General features: G+C 38.6%; 1 protein-coding gene across 2 annotated transcripts in view; it reads left to right on the top strand.

Annotated features, from left to right (window-relative positions):
• Positions 1-12,602, top strand: part of SLK (STE20 like kinase) — a 2,579,008-nt gene that overhangs the window by 1,731,891 nt on the left and 834,515 nt on the right. For both annotated transcript variants that reach the window (XM_044055960.1, XM_044055959.1), the window contains exon 12: positions 10,808-10,987. In XM_044055960.1, coding sequence (XP_043911895.1) covers positions 10,808-10,987 — 180 coding nt within the window. The remainder of the gene's footprint in view (positions 1-10,807; positions 10,988-12,602) is intronic.

Below are 12,602 nucleotides of genomic sequence, written 5' to 3'. Positions count from 1 at the left end.
TGCTCAGTTCTAACCTTGTGTCCACTTCAGTAAAGGTACAGTTTTTAGCCATTTCAGATTGTCACTGGATCCCCACTTTATTTATTTTTATTTTATTTATTTTACATTTGTTAACCAGGCTAGTCTAACTGGATATATTTCCATTTTCAGCAGAGGCCCGGGGAGAAAAGCTCCACAAAGACATAGTAACTATTACATAAGATGCAATAAAGAGCAGCATAAAAATATACTGTATCAGGAAAATATAATAAAAAATCAAACTTATTCTATTCAGAGTTAACAGTTGTACAACAATGTACTCATCATTCTTGTAAGCAAAACACAAGCATAACTTTAGCATTATCAGACATCATAAGAAAGAGAAAAGGACATTTAAAGACAACTATGTAAGTAGATTAGATATTTATATGAACCCTCAGTAAACTGAGTAATATAATCAGGAAGGAGAAGGATAGTGGAGAGGTAAGTGATAGAGTAGTGAGGAAATAAAATAGAAGGTAGCAGAAGTCACAAAGATGAAGGGGAAGTGGGAATAGTCGAATACATGGAATTAGTCTGGGTTAAGGCAGGGACATAGCCAGTGTTTTGTAAGGTAGATTCTAAGTTTTTGTTTGAAAAGGACAGGAGGTAAAATAGAAGTCAGTTCAGTGGTCAATAGGTTCCTGCGTTTACCAATGGAGTTAGAGAACAGGGAGTCACCTGCAAGGTTATTGGATTTGGTAGCAGTAACTAGGAGTTTGCTAGAGGAGCGGAGTGAGTTCAGGTTAGAATAAGGAGTGAAGAGATTAGAAAATGAAGGAGTGTTGTTTGGCAGATAAAAAGCTCTATGGATAATGGGAAGTTGGGGAAAGAAGCAACATGTTTTGTAATTCAAGCCAGTGAAGTTGTTGTAAGTTCAGGCAGTTGTGAGTTCTGAATTGATTACCAGCAACAAATCTTGCTATACTATTGTATGTGGTGGTCAATTTAGAAAGATTAGTTTTCTTCAGGTTAGTGTAAATTGGTGAGGCATAGAGAAGAGTGGAAATGAGATGAGAGTGTGCCAAAGTAGCTTTGGCTGTTGGGGATAAGAATGTTTTAATTCTATAGAGTGAGCCGAGTTTTCTATGTACAGTTTTAATAGTGTTGTTTATGTGATAATCAATGGTCAGATTGTTGTCAATAGTCACACCTAGCAGTTTGGTAGAAGAGTCAGGTGATATGAGAGTATTGTTAATAGAAGAGATAGAGAAGTCCAATGGGGGGGATCTGGTAGTGGGTTTGAAAAGGAGGAGTTTTGTTTTTTTGGCATTAAGAAGTAGGCAGCCTTTTAAGAACCATGCTTCAACAGTATGGAATACCTTTTGAGTAATAGTTTGAAGCTCTGGGATGATTTTTGCAGAGCAAATGAGTGTGGAGTCATCTGCATATTGTATGCACGTAGCTTGGGGAATAGCTACTTGCAAGTCATTTATGAAAGGGAGAAAAGAAGGGGTCCAAGAATTGAGCCTTGTGGTACACTGAGTGAGATCGGGAGAAGAGAGGAGAGTTTATTCTCCCAGAGGACAGCTTGTTTCCTGTTAGAAAGATAGGAGGTGAACCACTGGATGGCATTTGGTTCAATAGCAAGTGATTCCAGGATTTTTAGGAGGAGAGGGTGATTGACCATGTCAAAAGCTTTTGATAGGTCGATGAAAAGTGCTGAAGATAGGGTATTATTATTGCGGTTTTTGTTAATGAAGTCAGTAAAGGAAAGGAGAGCAGTAGTAGTACTATGAAAAGGTCTGAAACCATGTTAACAATGAGATAGTATGTTATGTTTAGTTAAGTGATTCATTAGTTGGTGGTGAATACATTTTTCCATGATTTTTGCTAGTGGAGACAGGAGGGCGATGGGTCTATAATTAGAATATTCTGTAGAGTTTCCTCCCTTATGTAAGGGTATAACATGTGAGATTTTCCAGATATCAGGGATATTTCCTTCTTTAATGGTTCTGTTTATAAGAATAGATATGGGATAGGCTATTTCTGTGGCTGCTTTTTGAAGAAATTCAGATGGAAGTTGGTCAGCTGATGGGGTACATGGCTTAAGCTTTTGAATACATTTTAGGATAAAGGTGGTAGAGATGGGCTGTATAATAAAGCTTGGAAGATTAGAAGAGGCAAGTTGAGGAACATTAGAGTTATCTGAAGAAAGGTGAGAGGCTAGTGAGTTGATGGTATCAGTGAAAAAGGAGTTGAAAGCGTTTTTAGTTTCAAGGGAAGAAATTTTGTCTGATCCCAAGGGGGAGGGAGTGGAAGTTTGTCCAGGGTGAAGAAGTTTGTTCAATGTTGCCCAGAATTTTTGGGGATTGTTGTGATTAGATTGCTGGAGGTTACAATAGTAGTGTTTTTTATCGGAAAGAATAGCTTTTTTGGTATTGTTTCTTAGGTGTCTAAAGGTTTGATGATCTGAGGGTAGTTTACTTGTTCTCCATTTTAGCCAGAGTTTGTTTCTGAGTAATATTTTCTGTCTTGTTTCTTTAGATAGCCAGGGGGCTGGTTTAGCTTTTATTCTGATCATTCGTTTTGGAGCATGGCTATCTAAGATTGTTAAGAATTTGGTATTAAAGTATTGAACCGCTTCATTAAGGGGAAGAGTTTTTAGTGGATTCCAGTCACACGCATTTAGCTCAGTTTTAAATAGAGTGGGGTTAAAATGTTTATTACTGCGCACGGTCCTGACTGAAGAGGTATTTGTAGTGATATTCTTTTGCCTTATGATATAGGTTAAGTTATGGTCACTGATATCATCAGGCAGGGTCCCTGCTAGGTAATTAAGTTGGGGTTTGTTAACCAGGATCCAATCAAGTATACTTTCTTTATTGTTGGGTTTATTAGTTCTAGTGGGGGTGTTTATAGTTTGGGTAAAGCCATGGAGATTAATATGGGAGGCTGGGTTGTTAGAATTAACTGAGAACCAATCAAGGTTAAAGTCTCCAAGTATTATAGTTTCTTGTGGGTGGTTGGTTGAAGCCCAACTAAGAATACTTTCTATGTTTGTGGAGTTATTACCAGGTGGAAGGTAGGTACAGATAATGTAGATGGCTTTATTAGGGTTACGTTGTAGCTTAGTTATGAGGAGTTCAGTGTTGGTGTTCTCAGGGGGGTCATAGGGAACTGCGGATATATTAAGTTCGGTTTTAAAAATGAGAGCTACTCCTCCGCCCTTATGAGTATTGCGGTCTAATCGTAGGATGTTGTAGCCTGGGGGAATGATTTCAGTATCTTTAGTGTAGGGTTTTAACCAGGTTTCTGTTAGACAGAGGATGTCAAAAGAGTGACATTGCAGAAGAGAGTGGAGATGACTAATTTTGTTGTTGACACTTCGAATATTTAGGTGTCCTAAGAGTAAAGTGTTAGATTTAGAGATTGGTAGTGGAAGGGGTGAGTTAGAGAATATTGTGGTTTCTTTGGTAGTGATCTTTGTAGGACCAGGGTTTGGGTGTATATCACCATCTGTCAGGGTAGTGGGCTTGTGTACTGAGTGTGGTTTAATGGTTAGATTAAGTTTGTCTTTTAGTTTCCTTGACATGAGATTATTACATTTGGTGTGGGATAGTCTATGATATTTGGCTAGAAGATAGCAGGAGGTAGATGTAATGTTAGAGTGGTTAGAGTTTAGGGTTATGAGTTCAGAGGCAGTTTGCTTGGAAGAGGTTGTAAGGTGGTAATTATGTTTTATTTCATAGGAAGTCAAGAGGTAAGGGAGTGTGAGTACTAGAGATACAATTATCAGGGCTACTAGTTTAGTTAGGATGTTTTTTGTTATAAAGGTTTTGGAAGTAGAAGTGGTAGTTCTTAGAGACATGATGAGAGGAGGATGGGAAGAGATTATTGTGGTAAAGGGTGGGGTAGGTATATCTTATAGGATGAAGAGGCTAGGAGGAAAGAGTTCCTGGATAGGCCTGGGTATAAGAGGGAGGGGAGATATGTAGGGTGGGGAGGGATTTGGCAAAAATTATGAGGGAAGAGTTACAAATGAGGTAGTAGTACCTGATAGGTGCGAAAAGAAGGGGGTGTGGACTGTGAGGTATAAGGGTAGGAGTGCGTGGGGTGGGTGGGATAAGGGGGTAGGGAGGAGAGCGAAGCGGGGCAGAAACAGTCAGAGGAGAGAGAGAGAGCGTAGGCAATCAGTCCGGCTGAGGAGCTGAGACACCACTTAGTTTGTAAAGGGAGAGTATAATGGAAATATAAGAGTAAGGAGTGAGAAAGAAGTGAGACTGGAAGTAACTTGTGTAGCAGGGAAAAGAAAAAGAGAGATACAGGCTTCACATTAGGGTTAAGGGGGTACAGGTCAGAAAAAAATAAAATAGAAGCATTCCTGAGGGGAACAGAGTAAGTTACAAGAACAGCGCTAGGAGCTTGGAGTCAAGCAACAACAAGCTGTAAGAATGTAGTCGCTGGGAAAATTAGTTATACTGGAAGAAAGATAGAGACCAGGTAAAGTCACTAGGGGTAAAACAAAAAGTGAAAGGGGGAAATAGAAGAGCTAATCACAATAACCTGAGAGTATCAGTTGTGAAAAGAAGGATAACAAAGGATAAAGAAGGCAGTAAATGTACAGTTATTTAGGGTAGCAAACCTCGGGGATTGTAGACAAGCAGGGGCTTTAAGGAATATAGGAAACTGATTAGAGGTGGTGGATAAGAGGGAGAGGGTAACTGTAGCAAATGCTAGTATATAAGGGTGGGAGAGGACAACCAAGGATGGGTCCGCGAGTGTGCTGCTCACCTTAGGAAACTATCAAGCTAAGTATAACAAAAAGTGGACATACAGCAAAAGAAAAACACTTTAGCAGCTAACCAGTTGACAATCGCTTGAATGGTAGCTGGGGTGCTTCTTGGGTGCCGACAATATAGGCCTCCTTAATGTTTTCAGGGAATTCAGTGAATAAGTCAGCAGGGAGGGTAGGACCCGATAAGAAGCACTAGAAGACCATGCTGGAAGGAGACATAAAGAGGGAGGGTTAGGAGAAAAAAGCAAAAAAATAAAACACAGGGTGTAGTGCAAAGAAAGAGTACAAAGTAAATGTGTATATAGAACAGTTCAAATAAACATTTAAAAATGCATAGTATCAGGTGTTTCAGAATATATCAGATAGATGTATTTAGAACAGTTAAAATAAACATTTAAAAATGCATAAAAGCAGGTGTTTCAGATATATCACACATTTACAGCAGAGGTATGCTTCATTATAACTTAGCAAAACCAAATATAGCAGGAGCTCCGGTTTGGAGGCCCCAGGGTACCACTAGACAACTGATACTTCATACATTTATTCACCCCAGGCTTGTTAATAAACTAAAAACAGGTGAATTGCTAATATGGTAATTATTAGAACATGAACAAAACAACTGTAAGAGTTACTCTATACAAAAGTAAGGATAGCCAGGATCTAAATGTAGACACCGCTCCTTAAGTATTGTATAAATAATTTACTTTGAAACAAGGACAATTAGAATACAGCTGAGGTTATCGGTGGATTCAGGATACTAGTGCTTTACAGTACGCTAAAGCAGTGATTAATAGGTCTTGCATATTACCACTTCAGTTTAACAAGGTTACGCAGCTTTCTTTAATAACACGCCTTAGTAAAGCGCGAAGTATAACAAGCAACACTAAACATCCATGCCTCAGTGAATAACAAAGAAATTAAAAGAACACTAGTTCTTTAGTTAAATCGCCCATGCAAATCCCTTACTTGCTAACAATTACACTAAAAAGTAACCCAGGGGACAAGTATAACAGAAACGAAAGCGATTCTGATAAACCACAATGCAATTAAGAGCGGTTGTACTCAGCTACAATAATGCGAGTGGGCTGAGATACAAACATTATATTAAGTAGTAACCCAGGGGACAAGTATAATAAAAAACAGCGTTTCTGATAAGAAACCGCAGTGCAACTATCAGCGGTTGTACTCGGATGCAATAATGCGAGTAGGCTGAGGTGCAAACGTTTCACTAAATAGTAACCCAGGGGACAAGTAAAACAGAAACAAAAGCGTTTCTGATAAGAAGGCACAGTGCAACTATCAGCGGTTGTACTCTGACACAATAAAGCGAGTAGGCTGAGTTGCGAAGTTGCAAACTATCAGGGGACAAGTATATCAGGAACTAAAGCGTTTCTGATAAGCAGCCTTAGAGCAACAAACATCGGCTGAGCTGGTTCAAAAAAAAAGCAAGTAGACAGAGCTACGTAGTTATAAAAATCACACTGCATAATAACACTAAGTGTGTCAGTAGCTGGATAGTAGCAAAACGCTAAGGACCTGACTTAGTAGCTGATAATAAAAAAAACAATCACACAATTAAAGTTGAGATACACAAAGTGATTACCAGCAGCTAGTTTACATAGGAATCAACTAACATGTTTTATCAAGTGAACACAGATAGTGCAGAGTGAAAATATACAACTTACGAGTAGCACACCACGCGGTCAACCACGGGGAGTCCTTGCACTTGAGCAGTGGGATTAAAGATGGTGCCTAGGAGGGGAGGCTTCTATATATAGAAGTTGGCAGGTAAATGAGGGGAGGGGGGAATCAGAATGATCCCAATGAATGAGTAGGATAGAGAAAAGGGGTGGGTAAAAGTAAAAGTAGCCTAGGTAATAGACAGAGGAGAGAGAGAGTGGGTAAAAGTAAAAATAGCCTAGGTAACAGTCAGAGGAGAGAGAGAGCGTAGGCAATCAGTCCAGCTGAGGAGCTGAGACACCACTTAGTTTGTAAAGGGAGAGTATAATGGAAATATAAGAGTAAGGAGTGAGAAAGAAGTGAGACTGGAAGTAACTTGTGTAGCAGGGAAAAGAACAAGAGAGATACAGGCTTCACATTAGGGTTAAGGGGGTACAGGTCAGAAAAAAATAAAATAGAAGCATTCCTGAGGGGAACAGAGTAAGTTACAAGAACAGCGCTAGGAGCTTGGAGTCAAGCAACAACAAGCTGTAAGAATGTAGTCGCTGGGAAAGTTAGTTATACTGGAAGAAAGATAGAGACCAGGTAAAGTCACTAGGGGTAAAACAAAAAGTGAAAGGGGGAAATAGAAGAGCTAATCACAATAACCTGAGAGTATCAGTTGTGAAAAGAAGGATAACAAAGGATAAAGAAGGCAGTAAATGTACAGTTATTTAGGGTAGCAAACCTCGGGGATTGTAGACAAGCAGGGGCTTTAAGGAATATAGGAAACTGATTAGAGGTGGTGGATAGAGGGAGAGGGTAACTGTAGCAAATGCTAGTATATAAGGGTGGGAGAGGACAACCAAGGATGGGTCCGTGAGTGTGCTGCTCACCTTAGGAAACTATCAAGCTAAGTATAGCAAAAAGTGGACATACAGCAAAAGAAAAACACTTTAGCAGCTAACCAGTTGACAATCGCTTGAATGGTAGCTGGGGTGCTTCTTGGGTGCCGACAATATAGGCCTCCTTAATGTTTTCAGGGAATTCAGTGAATAAGTCAGCAGGGAGGGTAGGACCCGATAAGAAGCACTAGAAGACAATGAGCAAAAGAAAAACACTTCAGCAGCTAACCAGTTGACAATCGCTTGAATGGTAGCTGGGGTGCTTCTTGGGTGCCGACAATATAGGCCTCCTTAATGTTTTCAGGGAATTCAGTGAATAAGTCAGCAGGGAGGGTAGGACCCGATAAGAAGCACTAGAAGACAATGAGCAAAAGAAAAACACTTTAGCAGCTAACCAGTTGACAATCGCTTGAATGGTAGCTGGGGTGCTTCTTGGGTGCCGACAATATAGGCCTCCTTAATGTTTTCAGGGAATTCAGTGAATAAGTCAGCAGGGTGGGTAGGACCCGATAAGAAGCACTAGAAGACAATGAGCAAAAGAAAAACACTTTAGCAGCTAACCAGTTGACAATCGCTTGAATGGTAGCTGGGGTGCTTCTTGGGTGCCGACAATATAGGCCTCCTTAATGTTTTCAGGGAATTCAGTGAATAAGTCAGCAGGGAGGGTAGGACCCGATAAGAAGCACTAGAAGACAATGAGCAAAAGAAAAACACTTTAGCAGCTAACCAGTTGACAATCGCTTGCATGGTAGCTGGGGTGCTTCTTGGGTGCCGACAATATAGGCCTCCTTAATGTTTTCAGGGAATTAAGTGAATAAGTCAGCAGGGAGGATAGGACCCGATAAGAAGCACTAGAAGACAATGGAGTAGCACACCACGCGGTCAACCACCTGTATTTCAATTTAGGCAATTCTTAAATGGGGGGTTGCATATTAAACCCCCAAGAAAACAAGGCAATATTAGCGCATGTTTCAAATGCAACCTAAAATAATACCTAACTTATTCTTGGCTGTGCCTATGCTCCCATACTGACTAAACCCACCTTTATTTGTGTTTTTCTTCCATTGCCAATATCTCTATCAGTCTTACTGACTCCTTCACCTTTCTTATCCCTGTCTCTTTTCTCTTTCATTCACATTACTTCTCCTCCATCTAACCTATAGCTGTAATCCTCTCCTACTGTTTACCCACTTGTTACCCATCTCGTCATCATACCTATCTGCTATTCTTTCAACCTTTCCAATATCAGAGCTTATTTTACTTGTGTTTTCTTGATTATTTCTGCTTATACCCTTCCTCCTCCTCATTTTCTGTTCCTTTCCTAGTTACATTCTGTCTCATTGATGTCAATATACATGGACTGAACTTGTGTGCATTAGCATTGCTCTTGCATCTCTAGCTATTATATGTTAACATGTCTTTGACTTTGGTAACGTAATATAACTTCTAAAGTATAATACATGTCTTTACTATTTGTATACTGCCTGTAAAGCAATCCTTAAAATGTTTAATTATTTTTCATTGTAAATATGTATTTTATTTGGAGCTTTTCTCCCCAGGCCTCCACTGAAAATGGGACTTGTGCCCAGTTGAACTTTTCCTGTAAACAAAAGGGCAGTAATTCAATAAATCAATAAATAAATCCATAAGGTTGGCTACATCTTAGGATCTGAATTTTGTTTTGGAAAAGTAGTTCAACTTTTCTTTGAACCTGCAGCCAACCTTTCTCTGAAATTTCCAAAGTGGAAGTCTACCTTTCTAGTATTTTTAACTTCTGCTAGAGTGGTATCTGAATTACAGGCCCTTGTGTCAATTCAACCTTTTTTGGTCTGTCACAAGGTCAGGGCGAGTCTTAGAAGTCGGTCCTTCCTTTATGCCTAATGTAGTCTCTTGAGTTTATTCTTAGTCAAATTCTCGTGCTTTTTATCTTGTTTCACAAAATAAGCGAGAGGGGGAATACTTTGTTGCCTGGATGTGCAAATACTGTTGCGGTATTATCTGGGTGAGACAAAATGAGATTAGAAAGACTAATCACATTATTATATCTTACGACGGTAAGCAAAAAGGGCATCTGTTTTTTTAAACAAAACTCTCCAGATGGTTTTCCATTTCCATTCAATTTTACTTATTCTAACCATGGCAGAAATCTTACAAGCAATGGCAAGGCTCACATTTGCCACATCTGGGCTTTCTTGGAAGTGTGTGGAATATAGATCCATTTTGTAAGCAGCTATTTGGTCCATAGTTCACACTTTCACCAAATATTAAAACTAAATTTTGTCTCCAGAGCTCAAGCTGGTTTTACTAGAGCCATTATTGTGGATATTCAGCTCCATTCACACAAAGAAAATAAGAACACCAACTGACATAATAAACTACACAGTGTAGACCATCATGCCACAGAGACTCGGTTATTAAAACCAAAAGTGTGTGTTAAGCTCCTTTGTTTTCAAGACCTCTTCAGAATATTCAAATCAATACACCCTCTCTTCCCAGTCGTCCCATCTATAAGAATTACTGCAACAGTGGTTTAGTGAAGAACATAGTAAAGTTGTGTAGCTTACTTAACACAGCAGTAGATGTTCGACTAGATCACTGTTGCAGTGCAGATAACCTCCCTTCCATTCCGTGAATAAATTCTTCCCTGGCCAGGATGAGGTATCCTCCTTTTCTTTAATAAGACTTGGCATGGAACAATAGGCTTCAGCTTCCCATTCTGGGTCCAAGGATGCTCTGACTTTTGGAGTATCCATACATCTGTTTTAGTGTTGTGTCCACTCTTGCTAATGACATTTGTACAGCTCATGAGGAAGTTCACTGAAGTTTTGCATACCGGATTGGATGTATGGTATCATTGGCAGAGTATATTACATATCTAAGCATTGCCATAACAGTGATTTGTTCAAATGTCTACCATTATGGTAAGCCAGCTACACAACTGTATTTTCGTTCTCGGGTTAACATTTTCATTCCACTGTTTAAACACCAGAAGTAAGAATTCTTTATTTTGCAGCTGCCTCCTCCAGCCTTAAGAAAAGGTGTTTTGATTATAAGACAGGTTATATTTGGATTTCTTTACTGCTGTCTGTTAGACAGATGTATTTAATTAGTGTTAAAGTTCCTCCCATTTTGGGAACTTTATATGATGTAATTTGGTTGGCAAACTCCTCTTGACAAAGGCTAACTCAAAGCCTCAATGAACACATTGAACACTGCACTTCATTTCCCATTTGGTATCTCCTGAATAAAGTCATTGTCATTTTCTAAGATTATATTCAGTCTTATACTTGCATAGGTAGTCTATGCATTTATTTCTGATATAAAAAAAAGTTTTATTTAATTCTACTGGTGTCATAAAATATAAAATATTGATATTTGGTAGAAATTGCATTTATTTTTTATTCTTTGTTTAGAAGAACATTGTTTGACATGGTGAATGTTTTATTTCAAGCACATTCTTTGTTCTCTTCTCTTCTTTGAATAACAGGGTAAAAAACGGCAATATGACCAGGAGCTTGAAAATCTGGAAAAGCAGCAAAAGCAGACAATTGAACGGCTGGAGCAAGACCACACAAACCACCTTCGAGATGAGGCGAAAAGGATTAAAGCAGAGCAGGAGAAAGAGTTGTCCAAGTTTCAGAATATGTTAAAAAATCGAAGGAAAGAGGTAAGACAGTGTCAGGCTCAGTTTAATGCAGGTCACAGGAACAGAAGTGACGAATACACTCATCTTCAACAAGTTTAGGTTCCTTATGTTTCTTTTTTATTTCTTAACACTTTAATCCATTTATAAACTGAAACCGCATACAGAATGTTATGATCAGTGATGCAGTGTTGCCATATAAATGATATTAATGGAATGGGTACTCTTGTTTGATGGTGGTGTGGGCAGGTCTGTATACCAGTGTCTGTCTCCTTCTTGTTGTAGTGGGTGGGGGCCTTGTCTTAAGTGATGACTGCGTATCTTGTGTGCAAGTAACTTTGTTTCAAGAAGTGTGTATGGCAAGCATATTTATTTGATATGTCTAAATTTAACATGCATGGCAAAATTCTGCTTTAAAATCCACATTTACCTATTCAGGTCAGAATCTGAGTACAAGTCATTTTATATTTCTCTGTGTGTTTCAGGGAGTGTCTGTGAGGAAGTTAAGAATTCAAGATCAATAATATTTCTGTTATACTTTGTATCGTACTGAGAAAACACTTTTGTGTGACCTCCTCTTAACCAGATTCCCACTATCACCACAACTGAATATCAACTTCTTTGTGTCTTCTGCTAAGGGTCAATATATTCTTGAATTTAGATTTTTGCTTCAATGACCTCTGCACATGGCAAGTGGTAGGGTGCAGAAATAGTGGGGAGGGAATCAGCGTGCCTTTCAGACAAAAGGTTTGACTCTTATACTATATCTAATGCAGATCTAAGTATATCTCATACATTGCAGTGTTACTTGTATGTGAATGTGTGGATATGGTTGTCTGGTTGTGAGATTCCGAGTTGTGTTGTATTGCGGCATAATTGGGTAGTGTAGTTTAACTGAAATCAAGGAAAATCCCAGTTTTTACCCACAGATACATCATCCTTGGAGTTTACAATTAAGTACCATAGTATGGGTGCACTGCCTTTTTGTGTACAAGTTGAGGACGTTGTCCCTTACAGAGTACTAAAAGTATTACTGTTTTTTTGGTTATGCCAAGCCATCTCAAAAAAAAAAAAAACTTTTGTTATTCTGTCATTGTGTATTTAGTGGATTGTTAATCTACATGTATGTGAACTAGATTGTGAAACAGGTTACAACAAGGCAAAAGGCAAAGTAGTAAAATTCTGATATTGATTGTTTTTTTCCTTTAATACATAAAAAGATAAAACTGGCTTAAATATTAATTTTAACATATAAAAAATCCCGTCTGAGTACCAGTGGTGGTATATATATTTCTTGAGCTGTAACTTGTGAGTGTGATAAACGTCTATGAGTCAGAATACAAATATTAATGAACACACTACCTATGCTATCATTGTAACCCAGCTGTATTCACATAAAGCAAAAAAAAAAAAAAAACAGACAATACGTACATAAAAAGTACACACTCAAATTTCAAAGCTCAACATATAGTAATACAAATTAATTCTAACAAACGTATTGTATAGGGAACAACAAACACCCAAAAGCGAACATCACTTAGTAAAACAGCAAAAAAAAAACAAGTCCCCAAGCAAAGGAAACACGTTCAATATAAAAGATGCAGATGAATAAAAAACGAAAAACCAAAAAAAAATTTTT

The sequence above is a fragment of the Protopterus annectens genome, chromosome 14.part0 (genome assembly GCF_019279795.1).
Source record: "Protopterus annectens isolate FY-2018-M chromosome 14.part0, PAN1.0, whole genome shotgun sequence".
In the NCBI taxonomy this organism is placed as follows: domain Eukaryota; kingdom Metazoa; phylum Chordata; order Ceratodontiformes; family Protopteridae; genus Protopterus; species Protopterus annectens.
The sequence above is the reverse complement of the archived record's forward strand: the minus strand, read 5'-3'. Positions and strand labels throughout refer to the sequence as shown.